The 26,350-nt window shown below is 46.7% G+C and overlaps 1 protein-coding gene across 1 annotated transcript in view; it reads left to right on the forward strand.

Annotated features, from left to right (window-relative positions):
* Positions 1-26,350, forward strand: part of LOC142255977 (putative oxidoreductase YteT) — a 198,269-nt gene that overhangs the window by 112,253 nt on the left and 59,666 nt on the right. The window contains exon 13 of the mRNA XM_075327445.1: positions 2,100-2,201. Within this exon, the coding sequence (XP_075183560.1) occupies positions 2,100-2,201 (102 nt within the window). The remainder of the gene's footprint in view (positions 1-2,099; positions 2,202-26,350) is intronic.

The following is a 26,350-nucleotide window of genomic DNA, read 5'->3' on the forward strand; positions in this document are numbered from 1 at the left end:
TGCGGTGGGGCTAGCGTCCTTCACCTGCCCACTCACTAGCCAGGACTATTGTAGGGTCATTCAGGGCTTCAGGTTCCTGCTTAGTGACAGGTGAGTAACCTGTATAGGTTCTGGCTACCCCTCTTAAGTTGTGTGTTTGGCTTCACGCTGGACCTCTCCTAGTTTGTGTTGCGACATAAAGAGAACATGACAGCGGATCCATGCAGCACAATTTATGAGGAGCGTGTATTAGACACTGGATGTGCAATCTCAGCTGGGTAAGTTTGACTATGAAACACTGCGTTTCAGAGAAAAACATACTGTAAAAACCGTCGGGGACTGAGTCACATGAGAGACTAACTGGAAAGAGACTTCTCCCTGCCTAGTGCCAGTGACTGACAGGCTCCTCCCTATACAAGGACACAGGGATAGACCTGTAGCCCAATGGGAGCAGGCAAGCAAAAAGAAGCCACCGGGTCGAACCTGTCCTACTAATCTCCCATACGGTTTGGTTCCCGGTGGCTTTTAAAGTATGTTTCTCTTCAATGCTTCAGAGTCGAACATACCTAGCTGAAACCACACAGTCAGATTCATACTGCCCGAACCATCCACAGATCTCTCGCCCGACTGTCCAGTAAACAAGAGCGTTCCCTCCCGTGCTCTCTATGAGTAAGCCGCTGCCATATGTCTTAGAGAACGAAAGGATTGGCAGTCTAATATTGGCCATGCTGAGTCATTATTTCACTGACATCTTCTTTAGGGGTAAAATTGGGGTCCCCCATACATATTAAACTGTTGACCTAACCCTTCCATATTGTATGTGTATGGGGGTCTTTAGACCTGTGAGGTTGTGCTCACTGAATGTTCTAGGGGATACTCATTTGGCTCCTAGATTAAGGCACACAGAAATGTTTTTCTATTTACACAGTCCAGTTGGTTTATTCACACACATAACCCGGCAGTGCAACAACATAACTAAGGCCTTTTTGCACCTTCAAAGAAACACAAACATGAGCCTTCCTCCAGCTTTACAGAAACGTATATGACATATAGTCAGTTTCATCCACGGGTACGCCCGCACAGTTTCGGATACAATGCCTCGCGGCAGTATCCAGAGTGGAGGTATAGCACTGTCCACTCACTGACCTTGTTCATTATACAACCCTTTGTGTGAGGTTACCTTTCTGAAGCTTGAGCAGAGGTCCAATGGACACTCACTGGGATCACCAACCAGGAACTGTGACTTGTTCCAGACACGGACTCCGGCCACTCTAGATCCTCAGAAGGACTCCAGCTTCCTAAGCATAGAGCGACCACAGGCTGCATACTCACCTGGCCTCCTAGCCAGTGTGTCTCCAGGGAAGTCTGCAGCCGGATCTAAACCCACCTGGTCTGCACGTAGGATGCCTCCAGGAGGTGAACTGCTTCCCAGCACACAGAGACCCTGTGACCAAACAACCATTCTCATATATCACACCAGACACACCCATGGGTGAAGGTATGTGAATAGCCAGCGCTGCCCAGCACTCTGACAATTCGTACATGTGGCCCATAATACATTTAACCAGACATGTGCAACTACAAATTCCATAGTAAACATTTCAGGTTTTATATTGCAGATGACCTCCTCCACTGCAATAAATAGTGGCCATTTACAATATAGGTGGTCACTACCACACATCCCTTATACGTACGTCCGGATTACAGTTTTTGCACACTTATAATAGGGCACCCATAGAGGTGCATTGAGGGGTCTTTACTGCACCTCTACAGAAGCACACGCACATTGTTGCAGTTCAATATGTCAGACAAATGATAAATCTAACAATCTGCTGTCCCTTTTTTTTTTACGAAGGGAAGACCCCTGACTATTACAAGTGAGTGACTAACAAGTTGCATGGAGAAGTGTGATGAAACGGACTGTATATCATATATGTTCCTGTAAAGCCAGAGGAAGGATCACGTTTGTGTTTCTTTGAAGTTGCAAGAAGGCCTTTGTAATGTTGCTGCAGTGCCAGTTTATGTGTGTGAATAAACCAATGGACTGTTTAAATGGAGAAGTGTGTAAACTCAACTCCGCTTCTGTCTAATAATAAGAATTATGGCTTTGTCAAAAATAGGTTGTGAACATGGAGTTTGACGGCGGCCAGACAGCTGCATTTACCATGATGGCGTTCACAAATGACCTTGGTCCAAGGAAGACCGCAATCTATGGCACTAAGGTAAGTGAACTCTTGTAATAACTGTGTCACCATTACTTCATTATTCATCTTGGTTGCAGCATGATCCTGACAGTTAAGCGGGCTTCACACGCTGCGACATCGCTAACGAGTTGTCGTCGGGGTCACGGAATTCGTGACGCACATCCAGTGTTGTTAGCGATGTCGTAGCGTGTGACAGCTACGAGCAACCGTTATCAATTGAAATTACTCACCTAATCGTTGATCGTTGACACGTCGTTCAAATTCCAAATATCGTTGCTGTTGCAGGATGCAGGTTATTCGTCGTTCCTGCGGCAGCACACATCGCTATGTGTGACACCGCAGGAACGAGGAACATCACCGTACTTTCCGTCCTCCGGCAACGAGGTGGGCGTGTCTTACCTTCGGCTGATCTCCCCCCTACGCTTCTATTGGACGGCTGCCATGTGACGTTGCTGTGACGCCGCACAAACCGCCCCCTTAGAAAGGAGGCTGTTCGTCGGCCACAGCCACGTCGCTTGGAAGGTAAGTCCATATGACGGGGCCTAGCGATGTTGTGCGCCACGGGCAGCTATTTGCCCGTGACGCACAACCGCCGGGGGTGGGTGCTTTTACCAGCGACATCACTAGCAATGTCGCTGCGTGTAAAGCGGGCTTTAAGGCCCCGTCACACACAGAGATAAATCTTTGGCAGATCTGTGGTTGCAGTGAAATCATGGACATATTGTTCCATTTGTACACAGCCACAAACCTGGCACTGATTGTCCACAATTTCACTGCAACCACAGATCTACCACAGATCTACCACAGATCTACCACAGATCTACCACAGATCTACCACAGATCTACCACAGATCTACCACAGATCTACCACAGATCTACCACAGATCTACCACAGATCTACCACAGATCTACCACAGATCTACCACAGATCTACCACAGATCTACCACAGATCTACCACAGATCTACCACAGATTTACCACAGATTTACCACAGATTTACCACAGATTTACCACAGATTTACCACAGATTTACCACAGATTTACCACAGATTTACCACAGATTTACCACAGATTTACCACAGATTTACCACAGATTTACCACAGATTTACCACAGATTTACCACAGATTTACCACAGATCTACCACAGATCTACCACAGATTTATCTGTGTGTGTGACAGGGCATTTAGTCTTGTAGAAATCCTGCCATCAACAAAGTGGGTTAATCTCCTTCTGATCACTGCCTGCCATCTAGTACAAGGGGCTCCAGTATATTCTGTCTTACAGAGACTTGGAGGCTTCTGCTGTGGACAGTTGTCATACAGCTACACACAAGGCTGTGAGGAGGAGAAGGGAAGACCTAGTTCTCAGTTTTAGTTGGAATATAAAACAAAATGTGATTAAAAAAGGAACAATTGCTGGGGAAAGTGCTGGGATATTTGTTTTTCTGGGTTTTATCCCTTTGGGTATATGGCTGCCACAAAAAAAATGCAACTGTAACCAAAGCGGGGCATAGGCTGATCTGATGTGTCACATCTCATTACAACAAGGACATATCATCCTGGTTACAGCAACATTCTCTGCCATGTAATTCTTGTAACGCCCGGCCTAGAAAACGGACTATCCGCTATTTATTGACTGTAATGGGCACAGGTGCAATTCGTCTGTACCCCGACATCTCTCACTGGGGAATATTAGGGTTAAGCGTGTCCTATATCTTCAAAATTGAGCTGTAACATGTAACTATTCCTCCTGAGCCCCCAATACATCTGCTTGTGTTCTCAATCGGAAGAGGGTCATAGGATATCACCAGACACCTTTGGTGGCCGCTTACTTCCCTTAGACGGGTTGCCCAGCCTTGGGATACAAATTTGCAGTCGTTCTATAGGACTGCAGATTAGTGAGCCCTCACACCACGCATAGGATATCGCCAGACACCTGTGGTGGCCGCTTACTTCCCTTAGACGGGTTCCCCAGCCTTGGGATACAAATTTGCAGTCGTTCTATAGGACTGCAGATTAGTGAGTCCTCACACCGCGCATAGGATATCGCCAGACACCTGTGGTGGCCGCTTATTTCCCTTAGACAGGTTGCCCAGCATTGAGAATCCAAGTCCGCAGTCACTCTATATGACTGCAGACTAGTGAGTCCTCACACCGCGCAGTGCATACACTGTCTGGATTTTTTGACGCTAGGGGCAGGCAAACAAGTGCCTACAAGAATGTAATTTCTATACTTACGGTCACATTCCAACTAGACATATCCGGCCTCTCTTCATTTACCTGTATTGAGAGAGGTCACACAAGTCTAGTTGACATGTGACTGCATTTATGTAACCAACATACTTGTGGCAATGTACCTGCCGCCATTGGAAAATCCTGATGGAGCGCGCGTTGCTTGCTATGAGGATTCACAAGTCTGCATTCACATAGAGTGACTACATATTTATACCCCAAGGCCAGACGACCCCTTTAAGGACAAAACGAATAAATTCAACATGACAATATGTCTTTCCTCTAGCAGGAAGACACCCCTATTTACATTAAGTGGTCCCCTGACTTTAATAATCTAGTATGTTTGTGCCATAGGCATTAGAGAACTCTAATAACTCTCTTAACCCCATGGACATGCACATTGAGGTGTGTACATTTGTGCTATATGGGGGAGGGGAGTAAGCCGATGACAGACACTTGTGGTTATTAGTCATGAGCGGGCACTACCAAGCTCGGGTGCTCTGTACTAGTAACTAGTGATGAGCGAGCACTACCATGCTCGGGTGCTCAGTACTGGTAACTAGTGATGAGCGAGCACTACCATGCTCGGGTGCTCTGTACTAGTAACTAGTGATGAGTGCCCGCTCATGACTAATAACCACAAGTGTCTGTCATCGGCTTACTCCCCTCCCCCATATAGCACAAATGTAAACACCTCAATATGAGTGCCCGCTCATCACTAGTTACAAGTACCGAGCACCCGAGCATGGTAGTGCCCGCTCATCACTAGATACAAGTACAGAGCACCCGAGCATGGTAGTGCCCACTCATCACTGGTTACCAGTACTGAGCACCTGAGCATGGTAGTGCCCACTCATCACTGGTTACAAGTACAGAGCACCCGAGCATGGTAGTGCCCACTCATCACTAGTTACAAGTACAGAGCACCCGAGCATGGTAGTGCCCACTCATCACTGGTTACAAGTACAGAACACCCGAGCATGGTAGTGCCCACTCATCAGTGGTTACAAGTACCGAGCACCCGAGCATGGTAGTGCCCGCTCATCACTAGTTAAGAGTACCGAGCACCCGAGCATGGTAGTGCCCGCTCATCACTAGTTACAAGTACTGAGCACCCGAGCATGGTAGTGCCCAGTCATCACTAGTTACGAGTACTGAGCACCTGAGCATGGCAGTGCCCGCTCATCACTAGTTACTAGTACAGAACACCCGAGCATGGTAGTGCCCGTTCATCACTAGTTACAAGTACTGAGCACCCGAGCATGGTAGTGCCCGCTCATCACTAGTTACTAGTACAGAACACCCGAGCATGGTAGTGCTCGCTCATCACTAGTTACAAGTACCGAGCACCCGAGCATGGTAGTGCCCGCTCATCACTAGTTACGAGTACTGAGCACCCGAGCATGGTAGTGATCGCTCATCACTAGTTACAAGTACTGAGCACCCGAGCATGGTAGTGCCCGCTCATCACTAGTTACGAGTACTGAGCAGCTGAGCATGGTAGTGCCCGCTCATCACTAGTTACCAGTACTGAGCACCCGAGCATGGTAGTGCCCGCTCATCACTAGTTACGAGTACAGAGCACCTGAGCATGGTAGTGCCCGCTCATCACTAGTTACAAGTACTGAGCACCTGAGCATGGTAGTGCCCGCTCATCACTAGTTACGAGTACTGAGCACGGTAGTGCCCGCTCATCACTAGTTACAAGTACTGAGCACCCGAGCATGGTAGTGATCGCTCATCACTAGTTACAAGTACCGAGCACCCGAGCATGGTAGTGCCCGCTCATCACTAGTTACAAGTACCGAGCACCCGAGCATGGTAGTGCCCGCTCATCACTAGTTACAAGTACTGAGCACCCGAGCATGGTAGTGCCCGCTCATCACTAGTTACAAGTACCGAGCACCCGAGCATGGTAGTGATCGCTCATCACTAGTTACAAGTACTGAGCACCCGAGCATGGTAGTGCCCGCTCATCACTAGTTACGAGTACAGAGCACCTGAGCATGGTAGTGCCCGCTCATCACTAGTTACGAGTACTGAGCACGGTAGTGCCCGCTCATCACTAGTTACAAGTACTGAGCACCCGAGCATGGTAGTGCCCAGTCATCACTAGTTACGAGTACTGAGCACGGTAGTGCCCGCTCATCACTAGTTACGAGTACAGAGCACCTGAGCATGGTAGTGCCCGCTCATCACTAGTTACCAGTACTGAGCACCCGAGCATGGTAGTGCCCACTCATCACTAGTTACGAATACAGAGCACCCGAGCATGGTAGTGCCCGCTCATCACTAGTTACTAGTACAGAGCACCCGAGTATGGTAGTGCCCACTCATCACTAGTTACGAGTACAGAGCACCCGAGCATGGTAGTGCCCGCTCATCACTAGTTACGAGTACAGAGCACCTGAGCATGGTAGTGCCCGCTCATCACTAGTTACCAGTACTGAGCACCTGAGCATGGTAGTGCCCGCTCATCACTAGTTACAAGTACTGAGCACCCGAGCATGGTAGTGCCCGCTCATCACTAGTTACCAGTACTGAGCACCCGAGCATGGTAGTGCCCGCTCATCACTAGGTACGAGTACTGAGCACCCGAGCATGGTAGTGCTCACTCATCACTAGTTACCAGTACTGAGCACCCGAGCATGGTAGTGCCCGCTCATCACTAGTTACCAGTACTGAGCACCCGAGCATGGTAGTGCCCGCTCATCACTAGGTACGAGTACTGAGCACCCGAGCATGGTAGTGCCCGCTCATCACTAGTTACTAGTACAGAGCACCCGAGCATGATAGTGCCCGCTCATCACTAGTTACGAGTACTGAGCACCCGAGCATGGTAGTGCCCGCTCATCACTAGTTACTAGTACAGAGCACCCGAGTATGGTAGTGCCCGCTCATCACTAGTTACTAGTACAGAGCACCCGAGCATGGTAGTGCCCGCTCATCACTAGTTACTAGTACAGAGCACCCGAGCATGGTAGTGCCCGCTCATCACTAGTTACTAGTACAGAGCACCCGAGCATGGTAGTGCCCGCTCATCACTAGTTACTAGTACAGAGCACTCGAGTATGGTAGTGCCCGCTCATCACTAGTTACGAGTACTGAGCACCTGTGCATGGTAGTGCCCGCTCATCACTAGTTACGAGTACTGAGCACCAGAGCATGGTAGTGCCCGCTCATCACTAGTTACGAGTACTGAGCACCCGAGCATGGTAGTGCCCGCTCATCACTAGTTACGAGTACTGAGCACCCCAGCATGGTAGTGCCCGCTCATCACTAGTGGTGATAGTTTATCTTTCCTAAAAACATTGGGATTGAGCATGTAAAAATCCAAATGCCATTAGGAGAGATTCGGAGGTTCCCGCAGACATTAGATGGTCAACTAGTCCCAGCAAAATTGACAGGACCAACCATAATGTACCGTGTGGACAGCTATAGAAAAGCTTAATGTTTACCTTTCCAGTCTGGAGATAAGCAGCAGAGGCATCTTATATTTTTGTACTATACAATAACACACACTTGACCAAAATCTGTTGGTGTAAGCTCCAAATATAGGTTTTTGGCTGAATGCATTCCCTACTTTTCTCCTCCTGGTGACCCTCATTGGGCATTGTCTGCTTGACTGGAGAACCTTTCTTTTCAAGGTCATGACCTAGAGGAAATATCCTTTTGCGGCCCTCTTAATGGGGAGGGGTGCATTAGCATGAAATGAAATGGTAGCGTGAAATGATTTGTCAATTTTATTTCTATATTGTTAGCAAAAACTATTTTTTTTTTTAAATCTGTTTCCTCCAACAATTATGCACACCTGCACTCTACTAAAGTTCCTGCCAAGTGAGGCTGTGTGCATGCATAGCACTTTACCTAATTCTAATGTTAGATTACTTTCTAAAAACTCTTCTTTTAAAAATTGTCTCCATTTTTTTTTCCTCTTCAGAGTCTCTGTAAGTCCTTTTATCTAGCAGAGTGCTTTTGAAAAACGAATACAAATCCATCAAAATTCCTTCTTTTGCTCATTACTCGTCCCCTCCCTATGAGTTGTACAAATATCTGCCGTGTAGAGGGAAGAAAGTATCTATAGCCTCAGTGAGGGCAGAGAAAACAGAAAAGGAGGAAAGCATATAAAGAGGGAGTAGGTTCAGGATAGAAGCTGTGATTAAACGTTTGAGCAAGTGAAGATAGCCACATCCTGGATACACACAGAGCTCATGTCATATCCAGCCTGTATTACAGAGAGGGGCACTCCCACAAGAGTAAAATCTGAAACTTGGATTAGGCTGCAAACTGCATGCTAGGAGGTATGAAAATAAATGAAGGTATGAAGATTACAGAGTGATACTCAGTCCAATTTTATTGTGTAAAGGTAACCAATAACCTATGCAAAAATTCCTTTTTTTTTCAATATCAAAAGTGTCTACAGCCTTTACAGCGCAGTCTTAAGCCCGCTTAACACGCTACAAGATATCTTACGATGTGTCGGCGGGGTCACGTCGTAAGTGACGCACATCCGGCATCGTAAGGTATGTTGTAGCGTGTGACAGCGACGTGCAATAGCGATTGAACGAAAAAACGTCCATCGCACGTACGTCGTTCATTCCTAACAAATTGAACGTCAGGTTGTTCATCGTACCCGGGGTAGCGCACATCGCAGTGTGTGACACCCCGGCAACGATGAACAGATCTTACCTGCGTCCTGCGGCTCCCGGCTGCAATGCGGAAGGAAGGAGGTGGGCGGGATGTTTACGTCCCGCTCATCTCCGCCCCTCCGCTTCTATTGGCCGGCTGCTGCGTGACGTCGATGTGACGCCGAACGTCCCTCCCACTCCAGGAAGTGGACGTTCGCCGCCCACATCGAGCTCGTATGGAAGGGTAAGTACGTGTGACGGGGGGGTTACTCGTATGTGCGGCACGTTCAACAAATTGAACGTGCTGCACATAAGATGGGGGCGGTTACGATCGCATATGATATCGTATACGAAATTGCAACGTGTAAAGCAGGCTTTATTCTGTTTCATGGAACGGAGCTGGAACATCAGATACAACCCATAGACTGGTGTGGGCTGATTTTTTTTTTTGATTTTTTTTATATCCATGTCTTTCTAATCCTAGCCAACCTTTGATTAATCCTTATAATGGGGCTTAGGAGTGCCTTGTTTAAATAGAGCAAGGATTGAACATGTTTATCACCGCTCCATTTAGAGGGTAGCTTTCTGCAATCTCAGGCCTATAGACAATGCGGCACAGATGCTCAACCATTGCTCTATTAAAACAGGACACTCCAAATCCCCATTATTAGGATTGAGGTGGAGAGGGTACCAGTGGTGACATCTCCAGTAGACTTGAGTGGACCCATGGAAGCTTGGTTTGGCGGGTTCAGCTGGACTTTAGATACAGTTCGGTTTGGGACCCAAACTTGACCTGAACGTCAAATGAAGTCAGTAATTGGGCCTCGGGCACATGCAGTCAGTCATAACCAGATCACTTCTGGGGGCTTGTGAGCTGTCACGCTAGGTATGGGGAAGTACCAAGCGAACAGCGAAAGGGAACGGAAACCCTGTGTCTAGGGAGAGTGAAGATGGTGACCCCTGACCAAACCTACCACTGGTCCCTGAGGTCCCTCACTACCCTAGATGGGGTTCGCACCTCTGTGCCGAGCTGGATACCTGGTATCCCTAGTGCTGGGCCCTAAATAGGGAGTGGATGGGATGAGATCTTCGTCATCCCCACTAAACTACTTATCTAAAGAGGACTCTGGTAGAGGTTCAGCAGAACTTCCAGCAACAATACCACGTATGAGAGCAAATCACCTGCTTACAACTTCAGCTTGAAGGAACTGAAAAGATCACCAGCACCAGTCCAAGGGAAGGAATACTGTATATACTATACAGAATACTATATAATACTATATTTGACAGCAATGGAATACTGACAATCAACAGCTGGGTGGAAGATGAGCTCCTGCTAGGTCCAAAAGGGAGAGAGATGAATCCAGCAGGAAGCTACCTATACCAAGGAATACTGACAGCAGGAACGATGGAAAGTCAGGGAGCATTCTGCGCAGACAGACGCTGTGACCTTCTATAGCCAGAAACCACATGACTGTCTCTCAAGTGTGACACACCCATGACATGGGCACGGTTATTCCTTTTTTTTGGGGAGGTGGGTGGGTTCACACTACATTTGGCATGGTGGCTCAGTGGTTAGCACTGCAGTCTTGCAGCGCTGGGGTCCTGAGTTTAAATCCCACCAAGCACACAATCTGCAAGAAGTTTGTATGTTCTCCCTGTGTTTGCGTGGCTTGGTACTCTGGTTTCCTCCCACACTCCAAAAAAATATACTCATAGTGAACCTAGATTGTGAGCCCCAATGGGGACAGTGTTGCCATTGTATGTAAAGCGCTGTGGAATTAACAGTGGTATAAATATACTATTATTATTATTATTATTATTTGATCATGCTGTTGTTACCCCAAGTGGCTTGCAATGTACCGAGCGTACCCAAGCACAACGATGCTCGCGCGAGTGGAGTTTATACGTAAAGCAACCGAACCCTGTTTTTTGAGAAAAGTCTATCTTGGGTATGAACACCAAACACCAGACCTCAGATTGCTCATTTCTATGTATTACAATAGCCATTACTTACAGCCTGTATTCTGCTGACAGATGCGTTAAGAATTTTATTCAGTCACTCGCACTGTAAAGACTGCCATTCTAATCACATGGTGTTAGCAGTGGATTATCAACGACATTATCCAAGTGTACAACACCGCAACTGCGGGTTTTATTCAGTAGTTAGCACTGCAGTCTTGTGTTGGCTCAGTGGTTAGCACTGCAGTCTTGTGGTGGCTCAGTGGTTAGCACTGCAGTCTTGTGGTGGTTCATTGGTTAGCACTGCAGTCTTGTGGTGGCTCAGTGGTTAGCACTGCAGTCTTGTGGTGGCTCAGTGGTTAGCACTGCAGTCTTGTGGTGGCTCAGTGGTTAGCACTGCAGTCTTGCAGCGCTGGGGTCCTGGGTTCTAGTCCCACTAAGGACAACATCTGCAAGGAGTTTGTATGTTCTCCCCGTGTTTGTGTGAGTTTCCTCCGGGTTCTCCGGTTTCCTCCCACACTCCAAAAACATACTGATAGGGCATTTAGATTGTGAGCCCCAATGGGGACAGTGTTGCCAATGTATGTAAAGTGCTGTGGAATTAATAGCGCTATATAAGTGAATAAATATTATTATTATTTATTATTATAGTGCCATTTATTCCATGGCGCTTTACAAGTGAAAAAGGGTATACGTACAACAATCATTAACAGTACAAAACAGACTGGTATAGGAGGAGAGAAGACCCTGCCCGCGAGGGCTCACAGTCTACAGGAGGAGAGAGGACCCTGCCCGCGAGGGCTCACAGTCTACAGGAGGAGAGAGGACCCTGCCCGCGAAGGCTCACAGTCTACAGGAGGAGAGAGGACCCTGCCCGCGAGGGCTCACAGTCTACAGGGGGAGAGAGGACCCTGCCTGCGAGGGCTCACAGTCTACAGGAGGAGAGAGGACCCTGCCCGCGAAGGCTCACAGTCTACAGGAGGAGAGAGGACCCTGCCCGCGAGGGCTCACAGTCTACAGGAGGAGAGAGGACCCTGCCTGCGAGGGCTCACAGTCTAGAGGAGAGAGGACCCTGCCTGCGAGGGCTCACAGTCTACAGGAGGAGAGAGGACCCTGCCCGCGAGGGCTCACAGTCTACAGGGGGAGAGAGGACCCTGCCTGCGAGGGCTCACAGTCTACAGGAGGAGAGAGGACCCTGCCTGCGAGGGCTCACAGTCTAGAGGAGAGAGGACCCTGCCTGCGAGGGCTCTCAGTCTACAGGGGGAGAGAGGACCCTGCCTGCGAGGGCTCACAGTCTACAGGGGGAGAGAGGACCCTGCCTGCGAGGGCTCACAGTCTAGAGGAGAGAGGACCCTGCCTGCGAGGGCTCTCAGTCTACAGGAGGAGAGAGGACCCTGCCCGCGAGGGCTCACAGTCTACAGGAGGAGAGAGGACCCTGCCTGCGAGGGCTCACAGTCTACAGGGGGAGAGAGGACCCTGCCTGCGAGGGCTCACAGTCTAGAGGAGAGAGGACCCTGCCTGCGAGGGCTCTCAGTCTACAGGGGGAGAGAGGACCCTGCCTGCGAGGGCTCACAGTCTACAGGGGGAGAGAGGACCCTGCCTGCGAGGGCTCACAGTCTAGAGGAGAGAGGACCCTGCCTGCGAGGGCTCTCAGTCTACAGGAGGAGAGAGGACCCTGCCCGCGAGGGTTCACAGTCTACAGGAGGAGAGAGGACCCTGCCTGCGAGGGCTCACAGTCTACAGGAGGAGAGAGGACCCTGCCTGCGAGGGCTCTCAGTCTACAGGAGGAGAGAGGACCCTGCCCGCGAGGGTTCACAGTCTACAGGAGGAGAGAGGACCCTGCCTGCGAGGGCTCACAGTCTACAGGAGAGAGGACCCTGCCCACGAGGGCTCACAGTCTACAGGGGGAGAGAGGACCCTGCCTGCGAGGGCTCTCAGTCTACAGGAGGAGAGAGGACCCTGCCCGCGAGGGCTCACAGTCTACAGGAGGAGAGAGGACCCTGCCCGCGAGGGCTCACAGTCTACAGGGAATGGGTGATGGTACAATAGGTGAGGACAGAGCTGGTTGCGCAGTGGTGTACTGGACTGAGGGCTATTGTAGGTTGTAGGCTTGTTGGAAGAGGTGGGTCTTGAGGTTCCTCTTATTATTATTTATTATTATTATTATTATTATTATTATATTCAGGAACAATCAGGAACAAATATAGCAAGCTTAATAAATCAGCAAGTAATCATTTCTGTGTGTATCTGTCTGGAGCTACTGCAGCAAGCATCCTCCCACATAGAGCACAGGAAGGAGGGATACAGAATATAGTCACATGCTTTTCCTGTGACCTCCTTTCTCCTTTTTTTTTTTTTGTTCTATCTTTATTAACAGCACACAAACCTAGCAACTAAACACTAATAGAGAGGAATGAAGTTGTTGCACTAAACATGGTAAATTGATGAAGACCCCTTAGTTCCAGCATTGGTCGCCCAGGGATAAATTGGACTTCTGTGTCCTCAGTGACCCGATTCATACCAGTAACGTTCTCCCACCTTGATTAATAATCCGCCTTATCCCCGGAGATCTTGTAGCTCTCCTGACGCATTTAATCTTGTTTATATTTTCTAAATCGGTTCCAGTGCTGGCATGGCTGACCTCTCCTTATCTCATGATCGTGCCAGCCTGGCCCATTTGTGTAACAATAGCCCCATTGTCCGGGCAGCTGCTGGGCTCTGTGCTGTGGCACTGCCAGGGTTCTAGCTGTCAGATCGCTTCACAAGATAGCCGTGATGGAGTGCAGCCGCGTCTCGGAGCTGGCCGGACCCTCTTCTTGTCTCTCCTGTAATCTTATAATTTACAAGATGGAATTATAAGATGAGGCTCCTTCTGCAATGCATATCTGCCTGTGCCCACACCAAGGGGATATATAACTCTGCCGTATATTTCTAGGCTGCGCCTGTCATCTGTTCTGTGTACGGTATTTATTTATCAGACATTGTAAGATGTGATTTAGAGCTCTCATTATATGGAGGTCGGGTATAGAGAAGCAGAGACAGATGAATGAATGTCTCATTGGATCATCTCCGCAGGGAGATTACATCAGCCACAATGCTCCTGCATTATTATGTGTATATAGCACCATGATGATTTATGATTGTGTTATAAATGTTTCATTATATAAAGAACATGCAGGATATAACTTGGAAAATGAAAACACAGTATAGAATAGATTCATAAAAGGAAATCTCTCAGAATGTTTTTGCATGGTGTAGGGGCTGAGACCCTGATTCCAACGATGTGTCACTTATTAGACTGTGTGCTGTCATTCTGATGCAATCTGTCATGCTAGGTACGGGGAAGTACCAAGCAAACGGCAAAAAGGAATGTGAAGAGAAAATGGTGACCCCTGACCAATCCTACTGCTGGTCACTGGGGTCCCTCACCACCCTAGATAGGTTCCGTACCTATGCGCCGAACCGGATACCTGACCCTAGGTATCCGTAGTGCTGGGCCCTAAATAGGGAATGGATGGGATGAGCTCTTCGTCAACCCTACTAAAGAAGATACAATGCTGGAACTACTTATCATTAGATGACTCAGAAGTTCAGCAAAGTTTTCAGCAATGATACTACAAATGAGAGCAAGCCACCTGCTTGCAACCAGAGCTAGAATGAAATGAAGAATATTACCAGCACCAATTCAAGGAAGGACGGGGTATTTAAGCACCAAGATAAAGCTGATGATCAGCAGCTGGGTGGAAAGCGAGCTCCTGCTGGGTCCAAAAGGGGGAGAGATTAATCCAGCAGGAAAGCTATTTATACCAATGAATACTGACAGCAGGAACAATGGAAAGTCAGGGAGCATTCTGCACAACCAGATACTGTGACGTTCTATTGCCAGAAACCACGACTGTCTGTCACCCGTGACACACCCATGACACAATCACTGGTTTCTCTGCTGCAGGCAGACATAGCAGTGCTCAGAATGCTGAGCCATGTATAATCCCGCCCATAACATTGGCATCTTTCTGTGTACACTGTATATTGACCGAAAGCTGCTAATCAGTGCTGAGGGCGAAGTTACACAGAACAGCAGGACAAGAATGCACAAGACACCTAGTCCTATAGTGACCATTTCCAGCTGATAGGACACTGATTGTATTGAAACTACAGCAAGCAGCTCAGTAAGTGACACATTGATGGAAACAGGGTTTCTGTCTGTACTGTATTCTTCTTTCAGGTTAGGTAACAAAAACCTGCTGACAGATTTCCTTTAAATGAGACTCCTGCTCATATGGGTTTGCAATCTGAAAATAAGTAGACTTAAAAGATGAGGGGATAAGGACGTAACTCTGTAACGGGTGAAATAAGTATTGAACACGTCACCAATTTTCTAAGTAAATATATCTCAAAAGGTGCTATTGACATTAATTTCTCACCAGATGCTGGTAACAACTCATCCAATCCACACAAGCAAATAAATCAAACCATATTTGTCCCTAAATTTAAGTTGTGTAATAAAGAGAAATGACACGGGAAAAGTATTGAACTCCCTTAGGCTACTTTCACATTGCACTGCGTTAGCGTGTGCTCTGTTTTGTGCCATTTTTTGCACATATACGTTTCTGCAGACGGACACGTAGAGGAGTACGTTCGGGTGTCCGTCTGCAGAAACGTATATATGTACAAAAAATGGCACAAAACAGAGCACACGCTAACGCAGTGCGCTCCATAACAGTGAATGGCCCTGTCGGGCGCATGCGTCCGGAGCACGCTTTGCAGAGTGGGGGAGGGGCGGTCCGGACGGATGCCCCGACGGGACCTGTGGACGTAGGGAAAAATGCAATGTGAAAGGGGCCTTACAAACATTTATTCAATAGTTCGCACAAAAGCCTTTGTTGGTGATGAAGCGTCAAGACGCCTCCTGAATGGAGAAACTGGTTGCCCGCATTGCTCAGGTGTGGTTTTGGCCTATTCTTCTTCAGAAACACCCTTCACATCCTGAGGATTCTGTGGACTCTTTTTATGAATTCTGAGCTTTAGTCCCTTCCATAGATTTTCTACTGGATTCAGCTCCGGTGATCGTCTCAGGCATTCTAGCAGCTTTATTTTCTTTCTCTGAAACCAACAGTTTCCTTGGTTTTGTGTTTGGGATCATTGTCCTGCTGAAATGTCCACCCTTGTTTCATCTTCATCATCCTGATAAATGGGAGCAGATTTTTATCCATAATGTCTCAGTACATTTGTTCCCTCATCCTTCAATTATATGAGGTTAGCAACTGCAGTATGCTAAAAAACAGCCCCAATGCATGATGTTGCCACCTCCAAACTTCACTGTTGGTATGGTGTTCTTTGGGCGATATGAGGTTGCCTTTTGGCCTCCAAATATGGTGTTTACTATGGCATCCAAAGAGTTCATTTTTGGTCTAATCTAACCAGACTATATATTATCTAAGGGGCACTTTGCACACTACGACATCGCAGGTGCGATGTCGGTGGGGTCAAATCGAAAGTGACGCACATCCGGCGTCGCAGTCGATATCGTAGTGTGTAAATCATTTTTGATACGATTAACGAGCGCAAAAACGTCCAAATCATATCATCGGTGTAGCGTCGGTCATTTCCATAATTTCGGAAGGACCGATGTTACGATGTTGTTCCTCGTTCCTGCGGAAGCACACATTGCTGTGTATGAAGCCGCAGGAGCGAGGAACATCTCCTACCTGCGTCCTGCGGCTCACGCCAGCTATGCGGAAGGACAGAGGTGGGCGGGATGTTTACGTCCCGCTCAGCTTCGCTCCTCCGCTTCTATTGGCCGCCTGCCGTGTGACGTCGCTATGACGCCACACCAACCGCCCCCCTTAATAAGGAGGCAGGTCGCCGTCCAGAGCAACGTCACAGGCCAGGTGAGTGCATGTGAAGCTGCCGTAGCGATAATGTTCGCTATGGCAGCAATCACAAGATATCGCTGCTGCGACGGTAGTGGGGACTATCGCACTCGGCATCGCAAGCATCGGCTTGCGATGTCGTAGTGTGCAAAGTGCCCCTTAGTATTTCACAGGCTTGTCTGAATGTTGTTGAGGCAACTGTAAATGTCGTAAACATTCTTTTTGTTCAGCAGTGGAGTCTTGCGTGGTGAGCGTGCATACAGGAGCCTGCATACACGCCATGGAGAGGGGGTGCATTAATTATTGTTTTCTTTGAAACAATTGTACCTGCTGATTCCAGGTCTTTCTGTAGCTCTCCACACATGGTTCTTGTAAAACTGGAAAACTCTTATGATAATTATTTTCACTCCACTGTCCGAAATTTTTGGTTGCGGCCGGTTTATGGTAAAATGATGTTCTTTCCATTTCCAGATTACCGGCCCTACAATGCTTACTGGAACCTTCAATAGTTTAGAAATTCTTCTGTAGCCAATACCATCCGTATGTTTTGCAACAATAAGGTTGGGCAGGTCTTGAGACAGCTCACTGGTTTTTCCCATCATGAGATGTTTCTTGTGTGGCACCTTGGTAGTGAGACACCTTTTTATAGGCATCAGTTGAATCAGTTGATATTATTTTTCACTAAGTGGCAGGATTGCTTTCTAATTGCTGTTAAATTTCAGCTAGAGTCATGACTTTCCTTGACTTTTTGCAGCTCTCTTTCTTCATGTGTTCAATACTTTTTCCCTGTGTCATTTCTCATTATTACACATAACTTAATTTATGGACTTCTATGGTTTTGATGTCTTTGCCTTTGTGTACTGGATGGGTTTTCACTGACATCTGGTGAGAAATTCATGTCAATAGAACCTTTAGAAATATATTAACTTAGGAAATTGGTGACGTGTTCAATACTTATTTCACTCGCTGTATGTTTGTCAGCATTGAGTTTGCAAGTGTCTTAAGGGGGCTTCCAGGACTATGTTACTGCAGACTTGTGAAGCCTCAGAGTATGCAGTGTGTACACGCTGAGGATTGTCTGGCATCGGGAGCGGGCAGGCGTGTGACTGCAAGCAATGTGCTCACGTGCTGACTAGACTTTCGCACTCTCGCTCAATGCGAGTGAGTTGAGCAAGGCCGGGCACGTCTAGTTGGAATGTGGCCGGGAGGTTGGAAATTGCATTTGTGTGGTCACACGACCGACTACCCCACTAGACCTTTAAAAAAAGAGATTGGGCCTGTCTCCTTCAGGATGTCTTAAGTTACAGCCTACATTACCCTTTTTTTTTTTTTTTTTTTTTTTAAATTTATCACTGCTGGCATTGGCCGTCACTGATCTTTTTGCGCATTTACACTTATCGATATCTGTAAGATCTATGAGAAACAAGTGATGGGTAATGATAAATGGTCGGTGTAAACAGGACTGCAGTAATTGATGGTTTGCTTGGAAATGTGCGCTTGCTGATTGTCTCTAGCGTTGACTCATAAACCAGTAACATATTTAGCTACAGGGAACCTATGTGGGAGGATTTCACTTCCTCTTACAGAATGTAAAGCCGCACGCCTGAGAGCTGGTTACTGGCCTCTGCAACACAAAAAGGAACGTTCCCATATGCATCACATGAATGACTGAATATATTATATGTGTTTATGTATGTGATATACAGTGTGTATATATATATATATATATATATATATATATATATATATATATATATATATATATATATATATATATAGATATATAGATATAGATATATATAATGTATATATGTATAATAATAATAATATATCTATATATATAATTGCCTCATTCTGTCTGTCTTGCTCCAAAATGATGTAATTACAGTGAAAACCATCACCACAGCACCTGCGCTAATGAACATGCGACCAACGGCTCAACTAAGGCTCCCTGCACATGTAACCAGGGTACACATCGGGTTACTAAGCAAAGCGCTTTGCTTAGTTACCTGATATTTACCCTGGGTACGTGTGCAAGGAGCCTAACTGAACAGCCTGAATTACGGGCCGACAGGACGACGCCCGACACTTCCCCGCTCGGCTCCACCTCCCTCCCCACACTCCGCCCTACGCATGTACACACTGAAAACACACACACACCTGGATAGTCACCTGTCCCCAGCCATGCAGTCCCCGGCGTCATGGGCCCGCTTGGCTCCACCCACCCCGCACTCCGCCCCACGCAGACATTATGCTGCTTTCACACTTGCATTGTGAGGAGAGAGAGAGACACACAAATCCCCCTGAGTGACCGCATTGAGCCGCGCGATCAGCTGTGCCGTCACTTAGGTGACCCGCGGCCACAGATGAAGTCCTCGACCCGAGAGCTGTGTCCGCGGGTCACCTGAATGAGGGCACAGCTGATTGCGCGGCTCACTTCAGTTGCTGCGTGGAGCTGACACAGAGCGGTCGTGTTCTACTGCCGCTCCTGTCTGCTTCATGTAGCAGAGCTGAAAGCGTCGTGGGACCTCTGTGGATTATGTCGGACCTGGAGGGCTATTTGGGGGTTTAATACAGTGGTGAAAGAGGGGGTTTTTTTGTCTTTAATTCCAAATAAAGGATTTTTTCGGGTGTATGTGTTTATTTTCTTTAACTTACAGGTTAAGTTAATCATGGAAGGTATCTTGGGGAGACGCCTGCCATTATTAACCTAGGTCTTAGTGGCAGCTATGGGCTGCTGCCATTGACTCCTTATTACCTCGATTACCACCTCACCAGGGCAATTCGGGATGAGCCGGGTAGAGTCCCGGGACTGTCGCATCTAATGGATTCGGCAATTCCGGGCGGCTGCTGGCTGAAATTGTTAGGCTGGGGGCCTCCCCATAACGTGGGGCTCCCCTTCCTGAAAATACCAGCCTTCAGCCGTGTGGCTTTATCTTGACTGGTATCAAAATTGGGGGGGACCGTACCTCGTTTTTTTTTTTTTAATTATTTATTTATTTTACTGCACGATATAGACACGCCCACCGGCGGCTGTGATTGGTTGCAGTGAGACAGCTGTCACTCAGCGTAGGGGCAGGTCTGACTGCAACCAATCATAGTCGCCGGTGGGCGGGGGAAGCAGGGAATACGAGATTGAATAATGAGCTGCTGGCATTTTCAAAAGAGGAAAAGCCACCGGAGCTTTGTGATAGCTGTGCAGCATCGCGCCCGTGATCGATGAGTATGTGAGGGAGAGGGGGAGAGACCAGTAGTGATTTTAATCGATTTAGAGCATTCTGCTGGACATGCTGAGCATGCTCAGTAGAACGTGACGGAATTTGTCAGTGGATTCCGCCGCTTAGCGCATAGTGGCAGAATCCGCCACCATAGACAATCATTAGACACCTTGGCGGATTCCAACGGAATTTGTCAATGTGCGTTATTTTAACGACCCAAAAAACGCTACATGCAGTGTTGTTTGTCAGTGTAAAACCAATAAACAATTATAAGAATACTAAATTAAACCCAACTCATCCAGTCCATTCATTACCTTATTATTCAATCTGCTAACCTACATACACATTCTAGACTACCCGATACTTTAGAATCGGGCCACCTTCTAGTATGTGTATACTGTGTGTATGTGTGTGTGTATATATATATATATATATATATATATATATATATATATATATACAAAATTTTCCAATATATTCTGTTACATTTTTCTTCTATTTTATTCCAAAACTACAGTAATACCTGTCAGTGGAAATGTTATAGTGACCTGTTTGTAATGTAAGCATTGTAGCAGCTTCCTGATTACAGGGATGAGCGGCGTTATATAGACACTGCTTATCTTTTCCTGCACGTGCAGTCAGGCAAAAGGAAGTTTCTTCTCCTGTGCAGACCGCTGCTGGACACAGAACAGCTCGCTCAGCTTTACCCGCTTACAAAAATAGCTTATTTAGCAGCTACAGTATGTTATACAGTGTTACGCCCCATCTGCTGCAGAACATCATAATATACGGTACATCTCAGCTGCTGCAGAACATCATAATACACACCTCATCTGCTGCAGAACATCATAATACACACCTTAGCTGCTGTAGAACACCATACTACACATCTCAGCTGCTGCAGAACAGCATAATACACACCTCTTCTGCTGCAGAACAGTATAATGCACACCTAAGCTGCTGCAGAACATCATACTGCACAGCTTAGCTTCTGTAGAACCGCATACTACACATCTCAGCTGCTGCAGAACGTCATAGTACATTTCAGCTGATTCAGAACCTCATAATACACACAGCTGCTGCACAACATCACAATACCCACCTCAGCTGCTGCAGAACATCACAATACCCTCCTCAGCTGCTGCAGAACATCACAATACCCACCTCAGCTGCTGCAGAACATCACAATACCCACCTCAGCTGCTGCACAACATCACAATACCCACCTCAGCTGCTGCAGAACATCACAATACCCTCCTCAGCTGCTGCAGAACATCACAATACACACCTCAGCTGCTGCAGAACATCACAATACCCACCTCAGCTGCTGCACAACATCACAATACCCACCTCAGCTGCTGCAGAACATCACAATACCCTCCTCAGCTGCTGCAGAACATCACAATACCCACCTCAGCTGCTGCAGAACATCACAATACCCACCTCAGCTGCTGCAGAACATCACAATACACACCTCAGCTGCTGCAGAACATCACAATACCCACCTCAGCTGCTGCAGAACATCACGATACCCACCTCAGCTGCTGCAGAACATCACAAAACCCACCTCAGCTGCTGCAGAACACCAAAATGCACACCTCAGCTGCTGCAGAATATCACAATACCCACCTCAGCTGCTGCAGAACATCACAATACCCACCTCAGCTGCTGCAGAACATCACAATACACACCTCAGCTGCTGCAGAACATCACAATACACACCTCAGCTGCTGCAGAACATCACAATACACACCTCAGCTGCTGCAGAACATCACAATACACACCTCAGCTGCTGCAGAACATCACAATACACACCTCAGCTGCTGCAGAACATCACAATACACACCTCAGCTGCTGCAGAACAAAATGCACACCTCAGCTGCTGCAGAACATCTGACTAAACGTCAGATTTTTTAATGTAAGACACTTTTTTGCCCAATTTATCATTTCTGATCCTTTTCTTTTTTTAAACTTGTGGTTTTTTGCTGATGTTTTATTATTTACATCAAATTCATACACCTGGCACACACCGGTTTATGAATTTAGTATGAAGTAAAAAAAAAATGGCCATTTTTTTTCTCTGTCTTTAACCATTAAGACAACTGTTTAAGTTGCTGACTTAAAAAGACTCCCTCCAGGGGGACGGACCAGGAGAGATTCGGGAGAAATTTTCTCACTTTGTGAAAAGTGGCAATTGATGAATTAGCGGCTGTAATCCCTAAACCACATCAGCAGTGGCGAAGTGACAAAAAACAAATAAACAGACATTCGCATATAAAACAGACTTCAAAAAAGGTGCAGATGGAAAAATGAATTTGGCGCCAACAAAAAAAAGGCACAAAAAATGCCAAAAACTCAACAAAAAACAGGCACAAATGCAATAATGAATAGGGCCGTTGTTTCAGAATTTAATATTGACTCTAGTAAATGACGTGCACACCCAATATAATATACTATACTGTAGCACTGTATAATATTCTGTACCATAATATAATAAACTATACCGTAATATAACGTGCTAACTGTATGCAAGGGAGTTTTACTGCAATGTTGCAGTGCCCTCTACTGGAGGCTCAGGGAACTGACTGTAGACATGAAATATTGGAAGCTAAGTTGCACGACACCTGGAAGAATGAGGTTATCTCACTTTTGTGTGTGTGCGTGGATTGGAAGCCTCTGTATTCCTCCTCTTCTAGAATTTCTAGACTACTAGCCGATGCTATCGATGCCGAGCGCGATAGTCCCCGCCCCCGTCGCAGATGCGATATCTTGTGATAGCTGCCGTAGCGAACATTATTGCTACGGCAGCTTCACACGTACTCACCTGCCCTGCGACGTCGCTCTGGCCGGCGACCCGCCTCCTTCTTAAGAGGGCGGGTCGTGCGGCGTCACACGGCAGGCGGCCAATAGAAGCGGAGGGGCGGAGATGAGCGGGACGTAAACATCCCGCCCACCTCCTTCCTTCCGCATTGGCGGTGGAGGCAGGTAAGGAGAAGTTCCTCGCTCCTGCGGCTTCACACACAGCGATGTATGCTGCCGCAGGAACGAGGAACAACATCGTATCTCCTATTGGTGCGACATTATGAAAATGTCCGACACTACACAGATCACCGATTTACGACACTTTTGCGACCGTTTATCGGCGCATCTAGGCTTTACACGTTGCGACGTCATTACCGGCGCCGGATGTGCGGCACTTTCGATTTGACCCCGACGATATCGCAGTAGCGATGTCGCAGCGTGCAAAGTACACCTTTATAATGATGACAAACAAATCATAGAAACCACTGGACATCAGAGATTTTATTATCTGCAGCCACAAAAACCACCATTGTACCGATGATTACGGTAAGTGCCGTATTCAGGATTTGACAGATCCTGTTTTAGGCTATGTGCCCACGCTGCGGAAAATGCGCGGATTCTGCCGCGGATTTCTCACGGAAAAGCCGCGGATTTCCCGAAAATCTGCAGCTCAGGCACTTCCCAGCCATTTCTATGGTATTTTGGAAATGCTGTGCCCACGCTGAGGATTTTTCCGCAGCGGATTTCGTGCGGATTTTGTTCTGGAAAAATCTGCAACATGTCAATTATTGTTGCGGATTTTCATCCGGATTTTGGCTTTAAAATTGGGGAAAAAAAAATCTGCACCAAAATCCGCGGCAAATCCGCACCTTTGAAAAGGTGCGGATTTTGCGGGAAAGCTGCAGATTTTGATGCAGAAAAATCCGCAGCTACATTTTCCCGTGGACACATAGCCTTACTATTTCTGATGCTAATTGAGAAAACTGAATTTTTACTAGAGATGCGAACAGAGTCTTATATATGTATTTGATCAGGGGCAGACATATTATTAGTGCAGTCTATAATATGCCGAATGCCCCCTTCAATAAAAAAATGATATGAAAAGTATTCAACTGTGCACTGAAATTTATTTAATAGCTACAAAAACCTTTGTTGGTGATGAAGCTTCAAGACACCTCTTATATGAAAAAATTTGTGGCGTGCATTGATTGCTCAGGTGTGATTTTGGCCCATTCTTCCACACAAACACTGTACAAATCCTGAAGGTCCCGGGTGCCTTCTATGAACTCTGAGCTTTAGTGTCTTCAATAAATTTTCTCTATTAGATTCAGATGATGATCGGCTCGGCCAATCTAACAGTTTTATGTTCTTTCTCTGAAACCAGTTGAGCGTTTCCTTGGCTGTGTGTTTGGGATCATTGTTCACCCTCGTTTCATCTTCATCATCCTGGTAGATGGCGCCAAATTGTTATTAAGAATGTCTAAGTACATTTGTCCATTCATCCTTCCTTCAATTATATGAAGTTTGCCAGTGTCGCATGCTGAAAAACAGCCCCACACCATGATGTTCCTACCTCCACACTTCACTGTTGGTATGGTGTTTTTTGGGGTGATTTGCGCTTTGCCTCCAAACATTGTGTGTATTATGGCATCCAAAGAGTTCTGTTTTGGTCTCATCTGACCAGATTATATTTTTCCAGTATTTCCGAACCTTGTCTAAATGTTGTTGAGCAAACATTAAACGTTCTTGAATATGCTTTTTGTTCAGCAATGGAGTCTTGTGTGGTGATCATGCATACAGGACATGGAAGACAGTGCGTTACTCATTGTTTTCTTTGAAACAACTGTACCTACTGATTCCAGGTCTTTCTTTAGCTCTGCTCAGGTGGTTCTTGGCTCTTGGACAACTCTTCTGATAATTATTTTCACTCCTCTTTCTAAAGTCTTGTGGGGAGCACCGGGTCGTGGCCAGTTTATGGTGAAATTATGTTCTTTTCACTTCCATATTATGGCCCCAACAATGCTCACTGGAACCTTGAATAGTTCAGAACATGGGTCCCCAATTCCAGTCCTCAAGGGCCGCCAACAGTGCATGTTTTCAGGATTTCCTTAGTATTGCACATGTGATAATTTAATCACCTGCACAGTTGATGATTCCAACACCCATGCAATGCTAAGGAAATCCTGAAAACATGCACTGTTGACGGCCCTCGAGGACTGGAGTTGGGGAACCCTGGTTTAGAAATTCTTCTCTAACCAATGCCATCAGTATGTTTTGAAACAATAAGGTCGCAAAGGTCTGGAGACAGCTCACTAGTTTCACCCATTGTGAGATGTTTCTTGTGTGACATCTTTCTAATCACTGATTAATTTCAGCTGGTGTCATGACTTCATGGCTTTTTGTAGCTCTCTTTCTTGATGTGTTCAATACTTTTTCCCCATGTCATTTCTCAGTATTACACATAACTTAATTTATGGACATCTAAAGTTTGATTTCTTTGCCTGCATAGATTGAATGGGTTGTTACCGACATCTGGTGAGAAATTCATGTCAATAGAACCTTTAGAAATTGGTGACGTGTTCAATACTTATTTCACCTGCTGTATGTACATCTGATATCCCCATAGTGCATATAATGGAGCCATAATTACTATATAACCTACATGATGGTGATAATAATCAGCCCAGCCTATCTGCTTCTTGTTATATAGCCGTGTACACACATGTGAGGGCGGCTCCTTCCAGGAGTTCCCTTCTGGTGCTGTGGGCCACAGATGCCATGGAGTAACCTGACACTAAGCTGTGTGCTCAGTGGGAGCAGCAAGGAATTTCCTCATCAGCTATTATTCCACAGGAGATATTTGGTCTTTATTGTAAAACACTTGTTAATGATTGTTCACACTGCGCTTCTGGTCACAATGTGGGCCGGCCAACAAACTACAGTATTGTCAATGCACCCTGCTCCGAAAAGTAAGACTTGGCGCCAGATAGCGCTCCGAAGAAACGTTCTTAAAAAGTGATAACCACTTCTCTTTGTAAGGCCCGCAACACACATCCGTTTTTTTTGTACGTGTGCGGTACGTATTTGCACGTACCGGAGACACGTACACACAGAGACCCACGTTATTCAATGGTAGATGGCACACACACGTAAAATCGCACGGAACGTGTGTCCGTGAGGTAAGTACGTGTGTGCGCTTTTCTACACGGATATGTCCGTTTTTGGCCGGCAGCACGCAGGCACGGACCCGCTAAAGTTTATGGGTCCGTGCCTGCATGGACCGCACACGGAGTATGTCCGTGTTGAGCATGTTTCGTGTGTGTGCGTTTTTACACTAGCGATCTTATTTTTATTTTTTTTTTAAATTAAATTCAGTATACTTACCTTTTTTTCTGCTGTTCTCAGTCATACTTACGTTGGCGCTCGGTTTTTTCTTCCCCCGGCCCATACC

Source organism: Anomaloglossus baeobatrachus, chromosome 11, assembly GCF_048569485.1.
Source record: "Anomaloglossus baeobatrachus isolate aAnoBae1 chromosome 11, aAnoBae1.hap1, whole genome shotgun sequence".
Lineage (NCBI taxonomy): Eukaryota > Metazoa > Chordata > Amphibia > Anura > Aromobatidae > Anomaloglossus > Anomaloglossus baeobatrachus.